General features: G+C 38.3%; 2 protein-coding genes across 8 annotated transcripts; one reads left to right on the forward strand and one right to left on the reverse strand.

The window, feature by feature from the left end:
- Nucleotides 1-1,374: 1,374 nt before the first annotated feature.
- Nucleotides 1,375-4,494, reverse strand: LOC147627870 (uncharacterized). Of its 2 annotated transcripts, none has more exons than XM_086815161.1 (9): nucleotides 4,366-4,494; nucleotides 3,733-3,956; nucleotides 3,520-3,608; nucleotides 3,101-3,239; nucleotides 2,926-3,000; nucleotides 2,696-2,817; nucleotides 2,540-2,615; nucleotides 2,250-2,309; nucleotides 1,375-1,627 (listed from the first exon to the last, which is right to left on the reverse strand). In XM_086815161.1, exons 2-9 carry the CDS (start codon nucleotides 3,847-3,849, stop codon nucleotides 1,499-1,501), a joined length of 807 nt encoding a protein of 268 aa, XP_086671287.1. In that variant the 5' UTR covers nucleotides 3,850-3,956; nucleotides 4,366-4,494; the 3' UTR covers nucleotides 1,375-1,498. The 2 variants fall into 2 exon arrangements, with proteins under 2 accessions (XP_086671287.1, XP_086671288.1); XM_086815162.1 differs by having other exon boundaries at nucleotides 3,733-3,951; nucleotides 4,366-4,482.
- An 18,485-nt stretch (nucleotides 4,495-22,979) lies between these two features.
- Nucleotides 22,980-25,658, forward strand: LOC147627871 (uncharacterized). Of its 6 annotated transcripts, none has more exons than XM_086815163.1 (9): nucleotides 22,980-23,127; nucleotides 23,536-23,679; nucleotides 23,805-23,893; nucleotides 24,317-24,455; nucleotides 24,561-24,635; nucleotides 24,742-24,863; nucleotides 24,944-25,019; nucleotides 25,251-25,310; nucleotides 25,425-25,657. In XM_086815163.1, the coding sequence occupies exons 2-9, from the start codon at nucleotides 23,563-23,565 to the stop codon at nucleotides 25,551-25,553; spliced, it is 807 nt and encodes a 268-aa protein (XP_086671289.1). In that variant the 5' UTR covers nucleotides 22,980-23,127; nucleotides 23,536-23,562; the 3' UTR covers nucleotides 25,554-25,657. The 6 variants fall into 6 exon arrangements, with proteins under 6 accessions (XP_086671289.1, XP_086671291.1, XP_086671295.1 ...); XM_086815165.1 differs by having other exon boundaries at nucleotides 23,541-23,679; XM_086815168.1 differs by lacking the exon at nucleotides 22,980-23,127 and adding an exon at nucleotides 23,147-23,281 and having other exon boundaries at nucleotides 23,541-23,679.
- The last annotated feature ends 588 nt before the right edge of the window (nucleotides 25,659-26,246 follow it).

A 26,246-nucleotide genomic window follows, 5' to 3' on the forward strand; every position in this document is an offset into this window, starting at 1 on the left:
TCTTCTTCATGTCATGATTCTACTATTGTCTACAGCAATGAGTAGAGATCATGATATGACATGTCCATCAATCACATTTTTTCATATACATATGTATCCTAGAAATATACTTCATAAATGCAAAAATAATATATTACTAACATAAGGCATGGCACCTATGGCCTAACATGCATAGACTATTTATTTTCCATTGCTTTGATGTTAATACCGCTAGCTTTGGCCAAGTCTAAGGCATGAAAAGTAAAAGCCTAGAGTCCTTAAATATAGCCTCATTTTAGACCTGGAGACACGTTTCATGTAAAGCATACATGTAAGAGGGTTTAGCTTGTACCATCAAATAACACCCTCCACTATATCATTTTAGACATAGAGACACGTTTCATGCAAAACAATCAACTTACATACATAGACATCTTAGTATTTTTAAGAGGGTCTAGTTTGTACCATCAAATAGCACCCTACACCTATAACACTATCTATGTCATGTATATACTAGGCCTTTATAAACACCATCCATCAAATAATACCATCCACTTTATCCCTATCTGTTTCATATATAGCTCAAGCCCTTATAATCAGTAGTACCATGGCAATTAAGCAACTTTTAGCTCTAAAAGATTAGTGATTAGAAGCCCTTCCTTTACAAATTCTACACTCAAGCTAGGTGAAAAATACCTATTTAGTCTGGGAAATGGCAATCATTGGAGATTGTGTATTAAAATTCTTACTTTGCTTGAATGGATGGAAGCAAGTAGGAGGAGCTTTTGCCTTGAAAATAAATGTGTTTTGTTCATATGACTTAATTATTTTATAATTAAGTCATACGAGGAGCTTGATTGGATGGAAGGAAGTCGGAGGAGCTTTTGCCTTGAAAATAGATGTGTTTCATTCATATGACTTAATTATTCTACAATCACTCTCAACTTTCAATTTGATTGTCCTCTTGAAATTCTTATTGTGGATTGATTTAGTAAAGTTTATGCTTCCATGACACACACTTGTTTTACACTCTTGCACAATATTTGCATTACTAGCTTTAACTATGGCTTAATTATTCTAGAATCATTCTAACTTATAATTTGATTCTCTTCTTGAAATTCTTATTCTAGATTGATTTTGTAAAGTTTATGCTTGCATGACAGACATTTCTTTTACACTCTTTCACAATGCTTGTATTCTTTGCTTTAACCATGGTTATTGGAACATAATATATATGGTAAGAAGTGTTGGTGAATCCCCCTAAGGTCTTTTTTTGGAACGTGAATTTGTAACAATGTGCCATTGAGTATCCTTGATTCTTTCTCCCCATGGAGAAAAAGGGTAGCACTACAGAGAGAAGCAACCAATCATGACAGCAAGTTGCAACAAACCAGAGCAACAATACAACCACCTTCTCATGAATAAATGGATGAACCAAGTGTTTACAATTGTGAAAATACACCACCTATCTACATCCCACAAAAATCCTCTCACCAAATTTACAGATTAAGGGCCTTAATTAAGATCTTTTGGATAATGTCCTTAGCAAACCCTTAGCAAGCTTGAAAAACCAAAAGAGGTTCATCGATGCCAAACTGGAAGGGACAATGAATAGGAAATAAAAACCAACTGTAAACGCTTCCTTAACCTGTTGTCACAGCATGCCACCCTCATCAGAACTCAATGATGCTTGAAATATATATATATATATATATATATGTATATGTATATGTATATGTATATGTATATGTATGTGTATGTATACATATATATATGTATACATATATATATGTATATGTATATATATGGATACATATATATATATGTATATGTATATATATGTATACATATATACATATACATATACATATACAGATATATATGTATACATGTATATATACATATACATATATATGTATATATACATGTATACATATATATACATATATATCTGTATATGTATATGTATATGTATATATACATGTATACATGTATATGTATACATATATATGTATATATGTATATGTATACATATATATACATATACATATATGTATATACATATATATATATATATGTATATGTATATATATGTAAACATATACATATATATACATATGTATATGTATACATATATATACATATACATATATATATATATGTATATGTATACATATATATACATATATACATATATACATACATATATACATATATACATACATATATAGAGAGAGAGAGAGAGAGAGTAAATGTTTTCAAAGCTTTACCTGATCATAATGTAGATAAATGTGGATAAACAAGTATACAAACAGCAACACTCTTGCAATCTGCAGAAGCAAAACAGGTAAGAATAGAAGAGGACCTTTTGTGGGATATATTATATTATACACATAGGGATATATATCATGAGTGTAGGCTGGTCACAATCAAACCCACCAGGTCCTTGCCCCCGTGGCGAAACCCTTCACAACCAAGCTTAATGCCCATGGACAAGAAAAAGACTTTTCTAAACTCCTAGATTAAACCAGCATTAGCTCCAATCAAGAGATACACATACCAACCATCCAAAGAACAACAGAATGCCGTTGAATACATAAGCCTTTGAGTTCTTCATGCCAGCCATGCTGAGGTACCTGCATGCCCAGTGCATTGAATAACCAATATGGAGATGTCTTGGAGAAGATTGTATGCACTCTAAAGCTTGTGGCTATACCATCTCAAGTTCACTAACGGAGTGGTGATTTCTGAGAAAAGTACGACATAGATGTAAAAATGGCCTTGTCCGCTGTATAGTGACAAAGCTAAAGATGTCATTGACAGAAGGTGGTGCAGGACCTGGGTGATGGAAAAACCACACCACAAAGCAAGTCAAGGATCTTTCATCAGATCACAAAGACAACTATCAGTAGCAATAGGTGTAAAAAACAAGTTATTATCACTTACATATTCTTTACCCCCCAATGTTGGGTAGACCCACAAGATCATGGCTAAGTCAGAAATGAAGTAACCAATAGAGACCTGCACCAAAGGAAGGTCAGAGGTAAGTTTGTTTGTCTGCCTCAACTCTGGAAACAAGTCACTTGCTATGTGTATAGAAGGATGTGGGACTAGTGCTTACCCCAAGCATCACCTGTGAAAAAATTGAGCTACGAAAGACCACGGGGCCATAGGGACCATCATCTTTGAAAAAATCACTGAAAAAGAGTAGATAAGCTGCTGATGCAGAGACTGCAACCGCATGAGCAGTAGAGAATCCCCTGCACAGATCATGCCACAGAGGTTGGAACAAAAACATCATAGGGAGCAACATAACAGTGCTGGCCAATCAATCAACCTCTACCTTGTTGAAGGATAAAGTTTTAGTGAATAATAAGACATTTATCAGGTATCAATGCTCTAGAAAATGTCTTTTTTATTATAATTAAGACACAGTCATTCCTTTCAAAAGCCATGACATCTCTGAAAGCTTTCCTTCACAGTTAAATAAGGATTTTAATTAAGATAATTAAATACAAGGCATACAGCAGAACGACTGACCTATTGTCCCACTCAATCTTTTCAGCTTTGAAAAGCTTCAAATAAGTGACAGAGTAGAGGGGGCTTGAAGCTTTCATGACATTGTAAATCTGAGAATTCACCACAAATCCTTTATATGTAAAAAAAATTTATGCCATTAAAACATTTAATGCTCAAGACTTGATTAGCTGTTGCAGGAGCTATAAAATAATGATAATAATGGCAGATACATACAGTATTACAGGCGATGATTCCGAGAATCACCGATGAAAACCAGAGGGTGGGCTCTGCCCATAGATTATCTCCTGCTAATGAGAGGAGCTGCTCATGAAAAGGCTGTGATTTCTTCATCAAGAAGGATGGATAATTTGGCCACAATTAGTGAAGGTAATGCAATATGTCTTGAGCAGATGGGTAATTAGTGAAGTTAATGCAATATGTATACACCTTGAGCTGACCTGACAGAGAAAAAATAAAAGTTAAAATTTGAAAAATATAATCAAGAAATGGCCATCAGACACGCCAATCTTTCTTTCTTTTTTTTGGGTAAAAGAATTGCATGGACCCAACATCGAAACCGAAATTGATATTAGAAGATGGCGCCCATGAGCTACTTAAATACGCAAAATAATTGAAATCAAAACCCAGACACGGCGAAATGCAATTAAAAAAAATGGATAATGCTATATAATTTCTACTGTCCTCACCCAAGGAAAATTAACAACCGAAAATGAAGGCACAGGCATTGAGGAAACCCTGGGATTTACTGTAATTCGTGCTATTAAATATGCGTCAAATTCGATCAAATTCAAGAGATTAGAGCCCAAGAACAGACCAGAAATCGCAGGAAAATGTATTCGAAAATACCTAAGTAAGCTTGACGAGAAAGGGTTTTCGCTTTCTGCTTCTCTGTTGCCCTATGTTTCCTGGAGGCTGAAAGCAGAAACTCAGGAGGTTTACAGATAAACATTCCTTAAATAGGTCGCGTGTGTCCACAGAGAACAATTTTTTCAACGGAGGATGCTGGCAGAAGTTTTTTAATGAATTTTGCAAATTTTTCGAAATTAAGAATATAGTAGAGGCTGTAGAGCTCCCTTTTTTTTTTCTCTTTTTTCTCTTTCTGATTTGTTACCTCTGGCTAATTGGTTGGTTGCTATTTTTTTTACTCTGGCCATTTATTTTTGTTTGGTTGCCTATATGGCTATGGTGGTTGTCAATTTATTTATTTGGTCACCTGTAGCTATTGTTGGTTGTTAGCAAGTTTTTAATTTTGGTTGTCCCCATTTGCAAAAGAGTGTCTTTCCATTTGAAATTATAAATACTTTGATTTGTAACTTGTTAAATGGGGTCTGAAGGATGTTAAATAAGGGATAAATATGTAAATGCAGTTTTTGGTATATAATTATATATATATATTGGTCCCAAAAAAAATTTATAAACACTACTCAACACCCATCTACACAAAATCGAAAATTTTCAAAAATAAAATTTGCACTAGTTTCTTTCAGATGCTAATCAAAACATATTTACACCAACCCCTGGGTCTATCCACCCCATTCTCTTTATTATAGAGATTGGCTTTCTTCTTTCAGTCCTTCAACAAACGTAACATCCTACCTAAAATATATGAAAGCTCTTTTGGTCAACCATCATGGGATCTATCACTAGTGAAGTTTTAGATTTGGTGGGTTGGTTTTTTAAAATATTTTCTAGGTTTTTTTTTGGGTTAGTTGCCCTGCAATCAAACCTGTTAGAGATCAAACGACATGGATTTTTTTTGCTCTTGGATGGCTAAGATTGTAGAGTTCATGATGGTAAAGGATTAATTTGTAAATGCCTAGGTGATGGCATGTAGTTACAACATGATGGTGTGCAGCTTAGCAGCAAGAATTTAGCAACCAACAGCAAGAGTCCCAAAAATCTATGGATAGTCTCGGTGCTTATTTTGTTCTTTCCCTTGAAAAAATTCACCTTCAATAAAAATTACCTTGGAAACCATTATCATGCAAAATAATTATGCTCAATATTTTTGTTATTCTATCTTTTTGATGCATACATAACACCAATATTCTAGCACCAACAAGCTCTTTTGTTAGACAGAAGATGAATCCCCCCTAGCCCACACCAACGCTCCAACTTAGCTATGTGTTATGCAGTGGCACTAGTGCCAGTTGAAAGGTGCTAGCTTGGAAGGTAGTTTCTCTTCTAATTTCCACCAACATGCCAACCTTCAACAAATTGCACTTCAAGGGAACTCTTTTAGTGACCCTATTTTAACTTTTAGTGCCCTCTCATAGCTTACCACTACAAGAAGGTGACAATCTTATATGTTTAGTGCAAAAAATGAGGATAAGGGCCTTTGATGGCACCAAGAGTGTTGAAGAGGATGCTAGCTTCTATCAAGCCAAGATTGATGTGCTATGATCAATGCCTGGCATTGGCATCTATACTACATTGATTGCAACAATTCTTGTATTAGATACATGCCTTTTGGAGATGTTGAGTTGACAATTCTTTGAGTGAATAAGACTTGAGTTTCCATCATTAAATTCGAAGAAGTGTCTTAGTATAGCACTTAGTGTTGCTTGTTGGATTGAATATCTCATGTGCTAGTTGGGGGTGACCTTAAATCAAAGGTCACTAAAGGCCTATGAGGGAGGCTCCTTATACCTTAAAAAATAACACGAAAAATGTTTTCACCTTGGAGATTAGGCCCAATTTAACTTAATTTAGTATTCACTCAAAATTAGCATGATTATCTAGATTAGCACGTTATTGGTAGTTCTCTGTGAAGACAAGGTTAGCTATCATTTGTGGATATGCTAATTTTGAGTATTTACTTAAAATTAGCATGATTATCTAGGTTAGCACGCTATTGGCAGTTCTCTATGAAGACAAGGCTAATTATCATCTTTGGATATGTGGCTCCTATATACATTGATTGGTAATGACACTCTCTCTGTCTCTCCCTTTGCAATTTCATATTGGTTATTCAAGTGTTTGTGTGCCACATTTGTGCTTCTATTTAATAATGTTTTGTGTGTGCTTCATTAACCTTCAAATTAGTGCTCATGGAGATCTTAATAGAGCAAAAATCCTTCAATGAAACTCATCCTAAAGACAATATACATTTGTTCACATGGTTATAGAATTAGTTATAAGATGGTTCTCACATTTGTTCACATGTTCTGGCATTAGTTATAAGGTAATAAGGGGACTCTCATTGTTAGTCATAACATCTATGGTCAAGTGGGGATGCCTATGCGATACATGGTGTATGTGTCAAGGATATTTTATGTGTGGGATGTGTCTTTAATTTATATCATTTTTCAACACATTTGTGCACTAGTATGATATAGTCACGATTAATGTGTTTAATCAGCTTTGTGCAGCTGACTAATGTTATTTTAGGTATAGGCGATGATTGAGTGGTGGACTATTTTGTTAGTCTCGGGGGTGGAACATGTGCTGGACCATAATGAGATATTTTGGAATACATGTGAATACCTATTATGGTTATATATTTGGTACAAATATTTTTGGAAGACTAAGGCCGGAAACCTTTGAACATACTAATTAGTATTTATAATTTTGGTAGGCCCAAGACTTGGTAATTATAGTTTGCTATCTTTTTGGAAGAGCTTGTATGCTTAAAAACTCAAAATCTTTAGCTTTATTTTTGGAGTTGTCTTTTTGAAAAGTAAGTTTTTAATACATATAAATATGGATGAGTGGTATGATGGGTCACACTCATCTAGGAGAGATTGAATCCAATCTTGTGTAGACTTGGTGATTATAGCTTACTATATTTTTATTAGAGATCGTATGATATGGGTTTTTTTTTGCTCTAAGATTGTGGAGTTCATGGTGGTAGATGATTAATCTTTTGACTTTAATCTAATCTCAAAAATCTTTTTACTTCAATCCAATCTCAGTGCTTATTGTTCTCTTTATCTTTTGATTAAAAGTCTCAAAAATCTTTTCACTTAAATCCAATCTCAATGCTTATTTTTCTCTTTTCCTTGAAAATTATCACCTTCACCATTATCATGCAAAATAATTGTGATGCATGCACTAACAAGCTCTTTTGTTCGAAAGAAGATAACCCCCCCCCCTCGGTGCCCCCCAAGCTACATGTTATGCAATGACACTACATGTTATGCAATGACACTAGATCTAGATAAAAGGTGCTAGCTTGGAAGGCAATTTCTTTTCTTATTTCAACCAACATGCCAACCAACAGATTGCAGTTCAAGGGAACTCTTTCAGTGACCCTCTCGTGTCCTCTCATAGCTCACCATTACAAGAAGGTGGCAATCTTGGATGTTCATCTTGTTTGTAGTGTAAAAAATAAGGATAATAGTAAGGAAGGGTTTGGGGTGGGAGCTCGGTGATGGCACCAAAGCGTGTTAAAGAGGATGCTAACTTCTATGCAACAAAGTCTTGGTGAGGTTCAAGCCAAGATTGATGTGCTAATCAATCCAAGATTGAAGACGATGCTAGCTTCTATGGTGAGTAACAAAGCCTTGCTCACGTTCAAGCCAAGATTGATGTGCTAATCAAGGTTAGGCATTGTTTGGTCTCTATTTTGGGTCACTACATTGATTGCAATGAAAAGCCTCTTGTGTTAGATACATGCCTTTTGGAGATGAGTTGACAATTCTTTGGGTGAATAAGGCTTAAGTTGCCATCATGAAATTGAAAGAAGTATCTTAGTATAGCACTTAATGATGCTTTTGGGATTGAATATCTCCATGGATTGGTTCATGAGAGCGCTTCATTCACGAAGACTCCTTTCTAAAAAAGTGTATTTTTTGGTTCAATAAAAGCTCTTTTGGTCAATCATCATGGGATACTAGTAGAGTTTTTGAATTTTTTAGATTTGGTGGGTTGGTTTTTTGGGTTTTTTTGGTTAGCTTCCCTACAGTCAAGCGTGTTAGAGATACAATCACATGGGTTTTTTTTTGCTCTTGGATGGCTAAGATTATGGAGTTCATGATGGTATATGATTAATTTGTTAATGCCTTATTGCCATCCAGGTGATGGCATATAGTTAGAGCACTTACTTTTGTTGTTATTGGGATGATGGTGTGCACATACACAATCATTTCCTTGCAATCATTTACTTGTGAGCTCTCGCTCTTCCCTCTTCTTGCTTGCTTGCATGCTTTTGAATCTTGCTTGTTTGATGGATGCATAAAAGATAGGTTTAACTATTGGTGGATCTAGGTGTTGAGAGCTCTCCTTTCACCCCTTCGGCAAGGAGCATTTTGATGTGACAATAGAGTAGACACGACACACGAGCAAGCGAACCTACATGGAAAGCAATAGATTGTGTCTGTAAGGCAAGACCCAACAACACATGCTTTGACAAAGCTAAAATAAATTGTTGACTTGAACATATTTGGCATCACAGTTGAGGACTAGCCTAGGACTTAGCTCTGTTTTTCTATCCATACCAAGCTAGTGGGATCACCCTATATTGTGTGTTGATTAGGAGGTCACACTTTGAAAAACATGTCATTTTGGAGCTTTGAGTCGTGGCCAAATTGAGTCTCCTTGTGGTGGTTGGGAGTCCCAGTGTTAAAAAAGAGTGTTCTGAGAGAGAGTGCTTGAGAGCGATCGGATCTCCTACGTGTCACGCATGCGTATAGCGAGTGGGCGAGTGGTGATTTTAATCAGCTCGTGTGAGTGCATGACGAGCGTACGTCGACGCGGGTGGTCGGCGTATCGGGTCCTGCACATGGTGGTCACTTCTAGTGGTGGGTGGCCCCTTCGCAAAAATGAAGGGAAGATTGGATGGGGAGATTGGGATCCGAATGTAGAGGACGAGATGAAGCGAAGAGGTGAGGAGGCAGAGCAAAGGAAATGTGTCCCTGATTGGCTTAACAAACGTCTCTGTAACCATGTCAAAAGCAAGGTATGCTTGAAGTTGAGCCAGGATTTCATCAAAAGTTAGGTAGGGTTATTCTTAATGTGTAGCGTGTTTCTGTTTTGTCCAGGCAAACCTCCGTCAAAGGGAGAATTAGGTAGGTGGTTGCAGGAAACTATTTTGCATGATTGTGCTGTGTCTAAGATCTTCTATCTTGGTAAGGGGTTTTTCAACATATTTTTATCAAAGGGCAGTCTATGACTAAGTTATTTCCCCAAGGAACCTTTGTTCTTTGGTCAAAGGTTAATACATGTTTTTCCCTTCAACCCTCTGTTTGATGTCAATAAAAGCTTTCAAAATACATGCCATGTTTGGGTTGAGGTGATCGGATTGCCTCCTTGGCTTAGACCAGCTCTAGGTGACATTGCTCCGTCCCTTGGTCCTGTCACTAGAGCTGGCCTACAGGGAAGGGAAGATTATTGGCCTAAAACTCAAACACAGTGAGTGAGCAATTGGTTATTCAATGCTTTGCTGATGATTCTCTATTATTCTTAAAAGCTAAGAACAGCAATGTGAGAATGGCCTTAGAGATTGATCAGGATTTTGCTAATGCCTCAAGTTCTAAATGTGATATTCTTAAATCCATTATCATAAGCTTGACTGAGAACAATAACTTTGGTCTTCAGAGATGGGGATGTAAGGTAGTACAAAAGGGTCACATTGTTAGACTTCTGGGGGTACCCTTTGGGGTAGGACTTACTAATAAAGAGTCGGTCATGTGGGCCATAAACAGGTTTGTGGAGAAATTGAAGAAGTGGGAAGGCTTGAAAGTACCCTTTCATATCAGAATTGATATTTGCAACTCAGTGTTGAATGCTTATGTCATGTTCCTAAGTCCAGTGTTAAAATTTGGGAAGTGCCACTAAAAGGAGATTATAGGTCCTATCAGAGATGTCTCGTGGAGAAATGATATTGGTAAGAAAAGAGTCCATGTGCCTGGTTGGCTTGGGAGAAGCTGGCAGTGCCTAAAAATGAAGGGGGCATTGGTATCATACATCTACCCACCCACTGTGATGCTAGAAGGATTTTGATTTCAAAGCAATTTGATGAATATCCCCTAGTTCCTGACCTCCTCATCTTTGATTTGTCCTTGCAAGTCACTGCTCCCTTTATCTTTGACTAACCCAAATAGATATTTGGCTAGTTTCCTCCTATTGTTGAAAGATATCCACCTATCCCCCTTTTCTCTTTCCTTAGCTAGCTTGTCATCTTCACTCTTCAAATGCACCTTGCACTCCACATATCGATCAATCTCCATCATAGACAAGCCTCCAGTCTTCCTCTTCTTTTGTAAGGATTACAACAGATCCCCCCAGTATTTCCTCTCATGTCTCTTCTGTTGAGCCCTTAATTTACCCACCCTTCTAATAATGCCTTGCATTTCAATAGCAAATTTCCTTCAAGGACTATCCCTCTCCCCCTTGCTCTTAAGTATACTAATGGCCTCCTCTATAAGGGAAATGAATAAATTATCCTTCAACAACTGGTTATTATTCGCCCTCAACTTTCTCAGTGGAAAATTTTTGAGCTCATCTTCCCCTTAATTAGCTAACTGCCACCCCCACATCAAGGGCATATGATCTAATAACACAGAAGAAGTTTCCACTTTAGCTGAGAAGGTGTGTGGTACCCAAGAGGCTTGATGACTTTAAAAAAAACCCTATCAAGTATAGAGGATGATCCAAGATATTAAAGGCTAAAATAGGTATGCCCCGGCTCAAAGCCCCATGGCCCCAGTTCCCATCCATCAATCATCCCCATATTTCCTCTGAGATTCTCCCACTTCTTTTTCTCTTGCCCCATCATGACTGTACTTCCCCCACACCTATATACTTGCTTCTCAACCATATTAAAATCTCCCACCTTAATGCACGAGCACTGAATATATAATCTAGAGATCCACTCCCACATCTGTCCTCTAACTTTGTGGTTGTGAGCCCCATATATATTAGATATCAACACCTTCTCTTCATCTATCTAAATCTCTATAACTAATAACTTGCCATTAGGATGATTAACAATGATATTGGGCTTTAAATTTTTCTTAATAATAGAATCCTGAAGTCACACCCCCAGTCTCTAAAACTTTCCTTCCTTACCCCTTCATGCCAAAAAGATTATGTTCTTGGATAGGCATTATAGACAAGTCCCAATCTTTTACCACCCCCCAAAAAGCCACATTTTTCTTCATATCCCTCAACCCCTTAACATTCCAGGTACCCCCCTTAGTTATACTTCCTTTAATCATTCTAATGCAGTGGCTGATGCCATCTCCACCTCCAACTCATCATCCCCCCTACCTCTACCCGCTTCTCCCTGGCTCCTCTTTGTTACTCCCTCCATCTTGTTTCCACTTGCCAGTTAAACCTCCCATATAAGAAGTTTCACTATCTTCACCTAGTGGGCTAAACGGATTGGAATAAATAGGAGGACTCAACCCATCCAAAGGTTTGACCCCCCCCCCCCCTTTTCTCCCATTTTAGTTTGATTCCTCCTAGCCTCTCCTTTAACTTTCCTGAGATTGCTTCCCCCCTTAGATTTATCCCTTACCCTGATCCACCCCTGCTCTTCAGTTTTCCTTCCCTCCATAACCATCTTCCCCTTTCCCTTGTCCTCCTTATCAACCTGTCTGCTAGCAGTCCCAATTTTACTTTCACCCTCTGAACCCTTTTCCTTCTTTCCTTCTCCATCCATCTCCCCTTTGCTTTCCAACCCACAATTCCTAGCTATATGTCCAAAGTCCACGTATCTCAAACATGCCCCCAGAAAACCCCCCAAATTTTAGCTTCAACTCCATTTTTCCTAATTCCCCTAAGTCCATGTCTAACGTTTTCGGTGTTTCCACACCAATGTGTTCCAAGAGATACAGACTTTATTCGAATGGCGACCACTATCATCATCCCTCAGCACAAACAACACTAGACCTAAAGTGCTCGCCAAATCCTTCAATGCCGGCCTCAGCGAAGGCCATGGACCCACTATATCAACCGACATAAGACATGCTTCCCTGAGGCTCCTATTAACATTAAATGAAGGGTCAAAAGGCATTGCATGCACCAGTTTTGTGCCCATGAACAGTGGGGCCCTTGCAAACAGGTTGACGAACGATCTGACCTTTAATGAACAATACATTGAACAATACATTGAAGAATCCTTTTCCAAGATAAAATATCTGAGAAACAACTTTCTCATGAAAAATCTTATCTTGTAGCCATTTCCCCATCTCAGCCTTATTAGGCAGCTTCCTAGGATAGAATAGGATAGCACTACACGGAGAATAGACCAATCTATCTTTTGACCAAATCAGATGGGATCAAACCTTGCCACTACACAGGCTTTCTTGACGATGTAGGGCATGAAGGCGTGAGGAAATCCAATCTTGATGTCGCTTCGCAACGCTGTCACCTTCTTGCTCCTCCCTCAGTCTCTTCATCTCCTCTTCTGAATACCAGTCACCCCATCCACCATCTCCCGACTCTTCCAATGGATCCCAATCACCCACCATCCTATCAACTCTTGCATGTGCAAGGCACGTGCCAGCCACTGCCCGTCGTACCATAGCATGCACTGCCATGTGCGAATTAAATTGCTAGTACACCCCTCGTTCGTGCATTAAGGTTCTAAAGAGCATTTACATAGGGCCTTTAATGCATTGGAGATTATGAGTTTGATAACATCTAATAAAGAGGATAGCCTTCGTACGTTAAGGTTCTAAAGAGCATTTACATAAGGCATTTAATACGTTGGAACTTATACGTTTAATGCCATTTGATAAAGATGATAAATGAGGTAATATATAAATGAGTTAAGAGAATGGAGATTCAGGAGGACATGATTCCAAGGCTATTCATTGGGAGGAGCACTGTCAAAAATAAACTTTTTCTCTAACCAGTGAAAAAAAGGATGACCTTCAAGCCCAACCAATTTTTATTGGAAAAATGTATAGATAAATCAGTTTTATAACTAAAACTTCAAAATTGTGAATCTTCAAATTGAAGGCTAGGCAAAATTATAACCGGTTCTTCTCAATTTGAGTCATGAACATTACATTAAAGAATGGTTTTTTTCTCACATTGGGGAGGAGGGAGGGGAGAGACCTCTTCCTCATTTTTTCATTATATGATAAAGGGGCCTATTTAGGGACATATACCTAAGTTTCGTTTTCAAAGAAAAAAAAATAGTTACTCTCGCAAGAATGTGAGCAAATAATTTCCAAGAGATATCAAAAAAGTAACATCAATAACCATCAAAACCAACTACCCCCATTAATGTCACGCAAAAGGGGGAGTATTATTTTGGCAAAGGGCCATTATTATTATTTATTATGGCATCGCTTCTTGTTTAATGTTGTCATGGAGCTATGTGTAATATAGACTCCAGAGCATAAAATAAGGTTATGCTTTGAAAAGTCCGTGGATGAGTCTCTTATTAGCGGGGCTAAATAAGCCATTGCACCCAGGAGCTCATACAGTTATTAACCTCGTACACTAAGGTTAATAATTAACTTGCATTTAGTCAGCCTTAATAAACACCCCTAACTGTTCAAAACTCTCTACATAAGCAAAAAGCACGCTAAATAAGAAAATGAAAGGAGTTTTAAACCTATTCACCCATTGTAAGAAATTGGTCGAGAGAAACCTACTCTTTCTATGGAGAGTCTCCACACAACCACTTGATAAGCCTTTCTATGCTAAGTGTCCACACAACCACTTGATAAGATTACTTATCACCATCCTTATCCTAAGGTCCAACCCATATAATAATATTAAATCCATGAAAAGGCATGACCATAATTCCCAACACTACTATTCTTCTTGAGGGATATGTACTACCTCCCTTGAGCCTCTCTTTCTCCGCTTTTGCATGTGGGTTCCTCAACCATATTAAAGTCACAACTACAAAATTGATATAAAGTACTTGTTGATTGGTAAGCCTTTTTCCACACAATCACCTAATAAGATTACTTGTCACTATCATAAGGTCTAATCCGTATGAAAAAATTAAGTCAATGTGATAAGGGTGGTCAATTTCCAATACAAACTCTTCTTCTCTAGGGATATGAACCTCCCTCTTTGTATGTAGGTTGCTCAACCATATTGAAGTCTTAGTTAGGTCTAGTCATGTAAACTTTTCTTCTCTAGAGATATGTCCCTCCCTCTCCTCCTCATCTTTGTATGTGGGTTTCTCAACCATATTATAGTGGGTTTCTCAACCATATTGAAGTCTTAGTTAGGTCTAGTCATGTAAACTTTTCTTCTCTAGAGATATGTCCCTCCCTCTCCTCCTCATCTTTGTATGTGGGTTTCTCAACCATATTATAGTTAGGTCTAGTCCACAAAGGGATGTGCTACATAGATAGCCATTCGGCCCTCTTTTCCAGTGTGCAAATGCCAAAGAGACATCTTGGTTACTACAGACTCGTTCTATCCAAACAGGAAAAGAAACAACTCAAGTTTGAATTCACCATTAGTGGCCACAAAGGGATGTGTTTCATAGCCACTTGCCCCTCTAGCTATTTCAACTTAAAATAATTCCATCTAGATTGAGGTTGTTACCTCCTCACAAAATAGTTCCACATTGGCACATGGGTCCTCCTCATGCTTACTTGCATCATATGTAGAACCCCCTTCAACCACCCTCATTGTCTCTAGTAGGTTGATCATAGTGTGAATACCCCATATAGCACGTGCATTCAAGGGGTAATGCAAAAACCCCCCCCTTTTCACTTTTTGAACCTTTATGCTTGTATATCTTATGTAACTCCACAACACAATGGAACCCCTTTTGTTGTGAATTATCATGCACGCTATACTACATATTTTTTAGCGGCCCCTTTGGTGGCCCTTTGGGTTTCCCCCTTGTTAAGAGGAGAAATAAAGGCAACCAGCCACCATCACCCTTTGCCTGCTCCATTACCACCTCCTGCCATTGTGTGGTCTGCGACCTTCTTCTCCCTTTTATTAGGTGATGCCGCTCTTATCCATCGTCCCCTCCTCTCTTCACCTCTTCTCTAGCTTCACGTGCTCATGCGCACCTCCTACCAAAGTCTACCAAACCCCCTTAGTACCTTGGGTGGTCACTATGTAAATACTCTATGTTTAAGGGGTAATGAAAAACCCCCCTAACTATAGATTTTTATAATTTTACATATACCTCTTCTATAATTTAAGTACAAGATATTAAAAGAATCCCCTTCTATGTAAAATTTTTTCCCTTTTGGATTATGTATATTTACATTTTTTGTAACTCCACAATAAAACATAACCCCCTTCTATGTAGACTTTTTTCACTTTTGGATAATGTATATGTATATGATTTGTAACTCCACAATAAACTATAACCCCTCTTTTATTGAATGCATGTGCTATCTTACATATTTTTAAGTGACCCCTATGAGTCACCCCCTCCCCTTGCCCCCTCCCTACACCTTGAGTCTCCCCCTTACATGGATAAGAACCCTTCATATCCCTCTATTCATGCTCCATTGCCTCCTCCGAAGTAGTCTTTCACCTTTCTACCCTCATCCTTGTGTGTTGAGTCACCCCCCTCCCCTTGCCCCCCCTACACCTTGAGTCTCCCCCTTACATGGATAAGAACCCTTCATATCCCTCTATTCATGCTCCATCGCCTCCTCCTTGATTGTGAAGTAGTCTTTCACCTTCCTACCCTCATCCTTGTGTGTTGTGTTTTCTCCCCACACAACCAACCCCTCTTCTCCATCACCTCAATCCGTCCATCCATTTTGTCAAAGTCTGCCAAAAAAATCTAAGTCCCTCCTAAATTTTGTGCCTCAAAAAGCACCCAAAATTTTGTAATATTTTTTCTTGAGTGGAGAATCCAATCCACAAATCATGAATACCACATGTGCCCTAATAATTAAGACACCAAAGGTCCCACATTGAAATCCTAACACTCATGCGTGGCATCGGTATGGCATCCTTGAACTTCAGAAAACTTTTGAGAAGATTCAAGTGGCAAGACTTGCACCGCATGCACTGCCTTACTATTGCCCTTATCGACATCATTGCCATGGTTATTTGGACAATTTTGTTTATCGTGATCAGTAGCCATGCAAATAAAACATAATTTTTCCTTTTTAGCTCGCTCATAATCTTGTGGAGACAAGGGACCCCTTGGCCCCTTGGCCTTCTTAACCATATCATTACCTTGTTTGGCCCCCTTTCGTTTGTTCCCTTTAGGACTATGGAAATCGTTTGTTCCCCTTAGGACTATAGAAATCGGATGCTCCAACCCAAGGTGTCTTGGCCGTGCGTTTCTTCTCAATATTATCATCGAAGATCTGCACACTTTTAATGGTCTCTTCTAAAGTTTTAGGATATTGAGTTTTAACCTTAGTCTTATATTCATTATCTAGACCACGCAGAAAACCTTGTACTTTCTGGAAACCATCCAAACCTTTTCGAGCTTAAGAATTATCTCGTGATACTTAGAAATATATTGGTTCAACATAAGACCTTATATCTTACAGTTGTCCCAAGCATTGCGATCCTTCTCATTCTTAGGTAAGAATTCTTTCCAAAAGAGTGCCTCAAAAACAACCCATGTTGTAGGTCAATTGCTCTCACTGAGGCTCATCCACCACTTGTAGGCCTTGCCCTCAAGCGTAAGACTTGCCTCGAGCACGTGAATAGCATCAGGAGAACGCTTCAAAAGTTGCAAGTCCGTCCACTTTTGTAAAAAAGTGTTCACTGCATCTTTATTACGCTCCTTCTCTTCCCCGCAGAACACAGGAGGCTTCATGCTCTTGAGCATAGCTGCCACTTCCTGATTCCCAGGTGTTTTAGTGTCTTGAGTTGACCCTTCGGGAGTATATGCCCCTGTAGTATCAAACAGGACACTCTGAAACCTTGAACTAGCAGACCAACTGCTTAAGAGTCTCTTGCATGGTCTATAAAATTTGAGAAAGAACAAGTAAACTTTGCTCAATGCGCCGTGTGTGTGATTCTAATAAAGTATGTGCATATAAATCCACAAATCCTTGATCACCCGCATCCAAATCAGCCATATTGGTATCCAAAGATGGATGACCGCCATGCTGTTGACCCTCAGGGTGCTGATATTGCTCACCCTAACCCCCCTTAAAACACATCCAACAAGAAATTACCTGGTGAACCACAACTGTCATGATTGAGGATCTTTCCAATGGTTGAGCTTGTGACCCTTGAGGTCTCCAAGCTCTACAACTCCCTGAGAAGCAATTCCACTGCACCTCCCACGAGAGTTGTCGACACCACCATGTTGCATTACATGTACTCGTCCCTCCTCTCACCTCACATCACTCACACACACTCACTAGCATGCATGAGACAGAGAGATTAGCAAGAGCAAGACTCTATTGCACAATGGGAGAGTATATTGTATTATGAGATGAATTCACTTATATACATGGCCATAAGTGTTCACACTCACTTAAACTGTGGCCAGCCGAGCACTTTAGGCTCATAAGAAGCCTAATGTTATTAAAATGACTACTCTCATAATATATTCATGAATTACATCACTTAGGACTTCATCCTAACTTACTACCACATGCTCTTGAAGCGAGAATCGCCATAAATACTCTGTCATACCATTACAGGCGCCGTCCAAGTTGTGGATTTGGACTTGCTTTCTCCTTTGGTTTCTGCTTTAAAGCATGTTCCTCTACCCATTTCGAAGTGTTTTTTGTTGTATTATTTTTTATTGTATCTCGTGTCTTGGCTTGTAAGCGTGTAAGCACATTCAAGGGTACCGTGGACAATTGCCTGTTTTGTACACTTAAGATATTAAGAGTTGTATTTTGTGATACAAGTTGCGTTGCAGCAACTCGCCTTGGACAATCTTAGAACATGTGGTCGATGCTACAACATTCACACAGGGGTTGCAAAAGTGTCAGTGATTGTGGGCATGGAAGTATTCCAAACTGTGCAATCTGCCACCTTGTGCGGTCCACAACAATAGAAACACTGTTGTGTTTGCTTAACTGCTTCTTGAGCGGTTTCTACCCTTTGGACTGTTTCTGTTTGGTACACAGAAGATGAAGGTTTTGAGTCAATTATTGAGGAATTGAGACACGGTAGTATCATGACCAAAGGTTTTGCAATATATGCAGTACAAAAAATAGGTGCCTTATATGGACAATGGGGATTGGGATGGTCGTAGTGATTGCACTTAACACAAGGAATTTTGCTCATCACTTGGAGAGGCACACTTGGAGAGGCATTAAGGATGTTTGATTTTGAAGGATTACATCCTCTTAGAGATGTCGATTTTGTAAGCAAGGCTGCATAGAATTCAGGGAATGACGATTCCGAAATCGATCGTTCATTAGCCATTGCTTCCCTTGGTTTAGATGAGAAACATCTCGTATCATGATTATCTTCCATCATGTTGTCATCTAAACGTATTACTTCTTTACAACATTGATCGAATGTTTCCAGATTGGATACAATGATCAACTTGTATAAGCTATTATTCTTTAAGCCCATCATGAAACATCTCTTCAATTGAGCATCATTTAGTTTCTCCCATGGCTCACATCGTGAGTCCAAGATTTTAATCCGAAGAATAAAATCTCTAATGGTTTCGCTGGGCTTATGCTCAATTGAATAGAGTTCTGTCTCGCTGCACTCCACCAATCACCTTGTCTTGAAAAGCCATGGATAAAGGTTGACTTCAAGGTTCTGAAGTTTGTCTTGATCGCTGGCATCAATGTGATGAACCATCAACTAGCCTTTCCCACTAAGCATAGATTTAACGCATGTATCTTGGTGGGGCAGTTTGGATTTCCAAAGGCTTCACATCTCTGTTCAAACATTTGAATGAATTGAACAGGATCAGTTGTTCCATCGTTTGAAAATTTGTACGGTCGTACTTTTGTATGAGTCACTAAGGCCGTATGTGAGTGCTCTTGTGGTTGGGTAGGGACTCACTTAGTCCTTGGGCAACCCCCCTTCCTAGACTAGTCAATATGTCCAAGGTGTGGGCATCCAGGGGTTAGATAGGGTTAGTACCCATAGGATTTGTGGAAATGTTAGGTAAAGGACCAAAGCCCGGTGTGGAATTGAAGTGAGAGGGGTGTAAAATCTGATGACACGCGTGTTGTAGTCATGGCGAATGGTATTGGGAGGTGCATTTGCGGGCATGGATCTTAATGGCTAGAAGATGTGAGTAATTGGGTTCAGTGAGAGTGTTGGTCCACATAGTCTCTCTATCGTTGCCATGTTTAACGTAGTCAAGCACATGTTTTTTTATATAAATATTTTCTCACAACCCGTTACAGCCTCAAGAGGCCTAGTGTACTCTTCGTTGGGTCAAACGAGTGTCTGTTTGCCCTAGGCGGTACACGGATGTGAACGACCTCTTAGAGATGTTTTTCTGGAAAGAGTGCATGCTAGTATCATCCCAGATCAAAGAGGAGGTCTCAAAACCTATTTTCCATCACTGTCTGAAGATGCATATTTTTTCCAGGAATTTTTTCCCTGTTTCGCAGCCCGTTTTTGAAGGTGTTCCAAAAGGAATTTGGAAAAACTATGTATGAGAGAGTTGTATTTTTGGAGTAGTACAACTTTGTCTCGTTGAGTCTTTCATGATTTTGTCGTTTAGACCCTCAAAAAGTAGTATGATTATAGTTCGCAGTTGTTTTTGCGTTGTTTTGGGTGATTTTTTAGTGCTTTTAAGAATTGTTTTTTGCCTCGATTTTTAGGTCAAATTCTGAAGCTACTAGGCAGGAGGCCAAAACGATCGATTTTGAACTCGGACGGTCAAGACCAATTTAGAAGAGCTTGATGTCGGCTTTCCGATGAGCACTAGAGCGCCTTCATCAGATTCATGGTTTAGGAGTTACGAGTCTCCAAACAGGGCTTTTTTTTTTTGTCGGACATACCCTTTTTCACGACGTGAAACAAACTTCACGAAAATAATTAAATTTAATTTTTTTTAAACTCGGGGATTGTTTCACGCTGTGAGACACTTAAGGGTTCACGTCGTGAACCCTTAAGGCGTGAGATAGACTTCACAGAATTTATTAAATTTGATTTTTTTAAGGCGCAAACCCCTTGGACGTGAACCCTTAAGGTGTGAGTGTAAAAATGGTTCACTGCATGAGCCACGTAACTCACGTGGAATTTATTTATTTTTTGGCATGGACCCTTTAGGACGTGAACCCTTAAGGCATGAGTGCAGAAATGGTTCACGGCGTGAGCCACATGGCTCACATGCTTAAGGGTTCACATCCTAGGGGTCCTGCCCAAAAAGTAAATAAAATCCACGTGAGCCACATGGCTCACATGGATTTTATTTACTTTTTGGGCAAGACCCCTAGGACGTGAACCCTTAAGGCGTGAGAGTGCAGAAATGATTCACAGCGTGAGCCACGTGGCTCACGCGGATTTTTTTTTTTTGCGTGGACCCTTAGGACGTGAGCCCTTAAGGCATGAGAGTGTAGAATTGATTCACAGCATGAGCCATGTGGCTCACGTGGATTTTTTGTTTGGAAGTCTAGTGAAAAATTTGAATTTTCTTGTTTTGGGAGAATATTTTTTAAATTTTAAAATGGAGAGATATAGGCATTTTTTCAAAAAGCTAAGAGAGAATAAAAAAATTCAACCTTTTTATAACACCCCTTACACCCCTCATAAATAACTTCCAAAATGGACAATTTGACAACTCATGAGCATCTACTCATTCAATGCTCAATAGCCTTAATGAGTTATGGAAAAAAGTGATTAGAAATTAATCAAAGATTAATCTTTTCACTAATCTTTCTCTCTTTTAGACTAATAAAGGGCTCTAATTAACCCCTAATCACTAATTAATTCACACAATTGAGCACGTCATTGAATAGAAAAAGGCATTGCTAAGCTATGTACATCAACTAATGTATAAATTAATGTATAATTAGAGATTAATCAGACTCTTAATTTTGGTCTCTTTTTAAAGGTAAAATTAAGCAAAAAAGAGTCAAATTCTTTCAATTGATGTAATTAGGTGTTTTTAGATGCATCTAGATGCTCTCAAAACACTCAAAAACACTAATTTTGACTACTTGCATGATCAATTTGGATCCCAAATAACACATTTTCTATTTTTTTTCTCTTGAAGTGGATTAATAAACCTTAATGATAAAAATCAGTCGATTAAAGAACATTAGTCATTTTCAAGAGTTTTTGATAATTTTGAGAATTTTTTTCAATGATTAAGCTACTCCTAATGCTTGCTAACACTCTAATGCATACAATTCCAACAAAAAACACACAATTTATGCTAAATTAATGATTCTAGTTCTATGTTTAATTCTAAAGAGAGCCAAAAACTATTAAAATTTACATTCTATTGTATTGTTTGATGTAATGGATGCAAACTAAGCCTAATAAATTCTGTGTGCAAGTCCTAAGAACATTAACAATAACAAAAACAATAATCTTCTTCTACCTTCTTTCCACATACATGTGCCCATAAATGACATGGCAAGCACCATATTTCAACATCCAGCTTTCTCTCACTAATTACTCCGAACCACAATATGTAGCTTAGAGCCGACCACAAGGCAGAATTGTCACAATAGTAGCCCTTTTATACGACTTATGTGAGCTGTAATACCAACTTTTGCATCAAATATGAAGGCATTCCTAGTTAACCTACTCTGGTTACAGCATTTTTTCCCATTGCACCTAAAATATCTATTCCTGCCAATATGTTATGTGTTTTTCCCTATAGTTTCCACGATGTAACATGGCAACAACTCTTCCTTTTCTGTAGCATCGCTTTCATGATCCTAGGAGCACTGGCCGCTATGGCCTAAAAAGAAGTAAAAAGACTTTCAGCTTATAGTTCAACCAGATATGCTACAAACCTGTCCACCTGAAAATTGAAAGAAAACTGAATGTTTTGGGCCGGATAACCTAGAACAGTCTCTCTCTCTCTCTCTCTCTCTCACACACACACACACGTGGTGCTCAACTTTCTTCTGTTCGCCCTCTCTGACCTCATCCTACCGAGCAGTATGTGCTGCACCCCGATGCTGGCAAGCTAGAGGTCCATATGATCAGAGAGAGTGTATTTTTTTACCTTCGATAGAGAAAAAGCAAGCAAGAGGGTAAAAGGCTCCCATATGTAAAACATATATAGAGCTAGAGGGAGAGGATAGACATAGATTTGCGTGATACATGAGATTGCTTGCTTTTGATTGATATCTTTTAAGGGTAAGGAAGCATAGTTTTGAGAGATGATAACTTTTAAGGGTAAGGAAGCATAGTTTTGGGAGATGATAACTTTTAAGGGTAAGGAAGCATAGTTTTGAGAGATGATAACTTTTCTTCTTTTTAAATTACTTTTAAGGGTAAGGAAGCATAGTTTTGAGAGATGATAACTACTTCTTATTAAATTACTTAATTTAATAAAAGCTGCTCTAGTCTCTTCATTGCATTCTTTTTTGGGCACGTGGCAAGGAGTAGCAAAATAATATATATAGTATATTCTTAATTTTGAAAAAATTGCAAAATTAAGTTAAAAAGTCTGCTTAAGTTTTACTCTTCGTGTGAACACACACGCCACCTATTTTAGATTCTGAAAAAATGTTTTTCTGTGATTGTACTCCACCTGCTGAGTTTCTGCTTTCTTGCTGCACCACAGCCTCCAGGAAACATAGGGCAACAGAGAAGGAAAAGCGAAAACCCCTTACCGTCAAGCTTCTTTAGGTATTTTCGAATACATTTTCCTGCGATTTCTGGTCTTTCTGTGTTCTTGGGCTCTAATCTCTTGAATTCGATCGAATTTGACGCGTATTTAATCGCACGATCCTTGGGTTTCCTCAAAGCGTGTGCCATTATTTTGGGTTCTTGATTTTCCTTGGTAAGGTCAGTAGAAATTGTATAGCATTATGCATGGTGCCATTTTCTTGGTTTTTTTAAAAATTGCATTTCGTCGTGTCTGGGTTTTGATTTCAATTATTTGCCGATTTTAGTAGCTCATTCTTTTAAATCTCAATTTAGGGCTTACACCTTCTTCACACTGCAGTCCATGCAATTCTTTTACAAAAGGTTTGGCGTGTCTGATGACCATTTCTTGATTTTTTTTAAAAAAAATAACTTTTTTTTTTCTGTCAGGTCAGCCCAAATTACCCATCTTTCTTGATGAAGAAATCACAGCCTTTTCATGAGCAGCTCCTCTCATTAGCAGGAGAGAATCTATGGGCAGAGCCCACCCTCTGGTTTTCATCGGTGATTCTCGGAATCATCGCCTGTAAAACTGTATGTATCTGCCATTATTATCATTATTTTATTGCTCCTGCAACAGCTAATCAAGTCTTGAGCATTAAATGTTTTAATGTCATAATTTTTTTTTTACATATAAAGGATTTGTGGTGAATTCTCAGATTTACAATGTCATGAAAGCGTCAAGCCCCCTCTACTCTGTCACTTATTTGAAGCTTTCCAAAGCTGAAAAGATTGAGTGGGACAATAGGTCAGTCGTTCTGCTGTATGCCTTGCATTTAATTATCTTAATTCAAATCCTTATCTAACTGTGAAGGAAAGCTTTCAGAGATGTCATGGCTTTTGAAAGGAATGACTCTGCCTTAACTATAATTACAAAATCAAGGGCTAGAGAAGGTTACTTGTGAGGGCTTGTGTGTTGAAGTCTTGTGCTGTTCATTCTATTTCTGTTCACACTTGCATTGTATTACAGTACCTATGAGTTTATGTAAAACTTCAGGGAGTAGATGCTTCTAAAAAATGTTAGACAGCAGTTAAGATCATGAAAAACAAGCAAGCATCTCAGGAAAAAGTACTCGTCAAACATAATCATGTAAATGTGGCTTGGGGAAGTGATGAATGTGATGTTGCTCCCTATGATGTTTTTGTTCCAACCACTGTGGCATCTGTCCAGGGGACTCTCTACTGCTCATGCGGTTGCAGTCTCTGCATCAGCAGCTTATCTACTCTTTTTCAGTGATTTTTTCAAAGATGACGGTCCCTATGGCCCCGTGGTCTTTCGTAGCTCAGTTTTTTCACAGGTGATTCTTGGGGTAAGCACTAGTCCCACATCCTTCTATACACATAGCAAGTGACTTAACTTGTTTCCAGAGTTGAGGCAGACAAACAAACTTACCTCTGACCTTCCTTTGGTGCAGGTCTCTATTGGTTACTTCATTTCTGACTTAGCCATGATCTTGTGGGTCTACCCAACATTGGGGGGTAAAGAATATGTAAGTGATAATAACTTGTTTTTTACACCTATTGCTACTGATAGTTGTCTTTGTGATCTGATGAAACATCCTTGACTTGCTTTGTGGTGTGGTTTCCATCCGCCAGATCCTGCACCACCTTCTATCAATGACATCTTTAGCTTTGTCACTATACAGCGGACAAGGCCATTTTTACATCTATGTCGTACTTTTCTCAGAAATCACCACTCCGTTAGTGAACCTGAGATGGTATAACCACAAGCTTTAGAGTGTATACAATCTTCTCCAAGACATCTCCATATTGGTTACACAATGCACTGGGCATGCAGGTACCTCAGCATGGCTGGCATGAAGAACTCAAAGGCTTATGTATTCAATGGCATTCTGTTGTTCTTTGTATGGCTGGTAAGTGTATCTCTTGATTTGAGCTAATATTGGCTTAATCTAGGACTTTAGAAAGTCTCGTTCTTGTCCATGGGCATTAAGCCTGGTTGTGAAGGGTTTCGCCACGGGGGCAAGGACCTGGTGGGTTTGATTGTGACCAGCCTACACCGATGATATATATCCCTGTGTGTATAATATACAATATATCCGACAAAAGGCCCTCTTCTTCTCTTACTTGTTGTGCTTCTGCAGATTGCAAGAGTGTTGCTGTTTGTATACTTGTTTATCCACATTTATCTACATTATGATCAGGTGAAGCTTTGAAAACATTTACTATATATATATATATATATATATATATATATATATATATATATATTTAAAGCATCAATGAGTTCTGACGAGGGTCGCATGCTGTGACAACAGGTGAGGGAAGTGTTTACAGCCGGATTTTATTTCCTATTCATTACCCCTCCCAGTTTGGTATTGATGAACCTCTTTTGGTTTTACAAACTTGCTAAGGGTTTGCTAAGGACATTATCCAAGAGATCTTAATAAAGGCCCTTAATCTGTAAATTTCTGAGAAGATTTTTGTGGGATGTAGATAGATGTATTTGTTTATCTTTATTCATGAAAAGGTGGTTGTATTATTGCTTTGGTTTGTTGCAACTTGCTTTAGTGATTGGCTACTTCTCTCTGTAGTGCTAGCCAATGTGATTAGTCAATTGTGGAAACTGATAAATAGTGCACATTACGGACTAGAAGGGCTTAAAATCACCTCTTATATTATATACTCTTAAGCCTACACACACACACACACACACACACACACACACACACACACCCAGCTCCAGCATACACTCCCACTGACGCACAAAAGCCATGATGATTTCGTAGTACAACATGTACTTTATGAATACAATTTTGCATCAAAACCATCAACAACAGGGGAAAAAAAAAGTTTTCTAAACTAGTCAAAATATGGAGAGATTTTTCACCTTGTACGTTTTCTTTAAAAATCTAGCTCTTATAACAAAATATTCATTGTTAATTTCAAGGCCAACACAAATTTCAACCGGATTTTCCCAAATTGAGCCATGAAAAATACACTAAAGAACCCTTTTTTGGGGATCAATAAAGTATTTATATTAACTATTCAAAGTCAAACATACATCATATATCAGCCCCAACACCTGACTATCCAACTCTGTCCTATATCACCCCTACACCCACACTAATCTACTCCTT

Source organism: Cibotium barometz, chromosome 20, assembly GCF_041138505.1.
Source record: "Cibotium barometz isolate CiBa-2024 chromosome 20, ASM4113850v1, whole genome shotgun sequence".
Classification (NCBI taxonomy): domain Eukaryota; kingdom Viridiplantae; phylum Streptophyta; class Polypodiopsida; order Cyatheales; family Cibotiaceae; genus Cibotium; species Cibotium barometz.

Excerpts from the sequence above, each read along its gene's own strand:
- LOC147627871 (XM_086815163.1), top strand. The coding sequence starts at position 23,563 with ATGAAGAAATCACAGCCTTTTCATGAGCAGCTCCTCTCATTAGCAGGA. Across the intron at positions 23,680-23,804 it reads GAATCATCGCCTGTAAAACT|ATTTACAATGTCATGAAAGC; the intron begins GTATGTATCTGC and ends GTGAATTCTCAG. Across the intron at positions 24,456-24,560 it reads TTTCACAGGTGATTCTTGGG|GTCTCTATTGGTTACTTCAT; the intron begins GTAAGCACTAGT and ends CCTTTGGTGCAG.
- LOC147627870 (XM_086815161.1), bottom strand. The coding sequence starts at position 3,849 with ATGAAGAAATCACAGCCTTTTCATGAGCAGCTCCTCTCATTAGCAGGA. Across the intron at positions 2,310-2,539 it reads TGTTGTTCTTTGGATGGTTG|ATTGCAAGAGTGTTGCTGTT; the intron begins GTATGTGTATCT and ends TTGCTTCTGCAG. Across the intron at positions 1,628-2,249 it reads TTTATCTACATTATGATCAG|GTTAAGGAAGCGTTTACAGT; the intron begins GTAAAGCTTTGA and ends CTGTGACAACAG.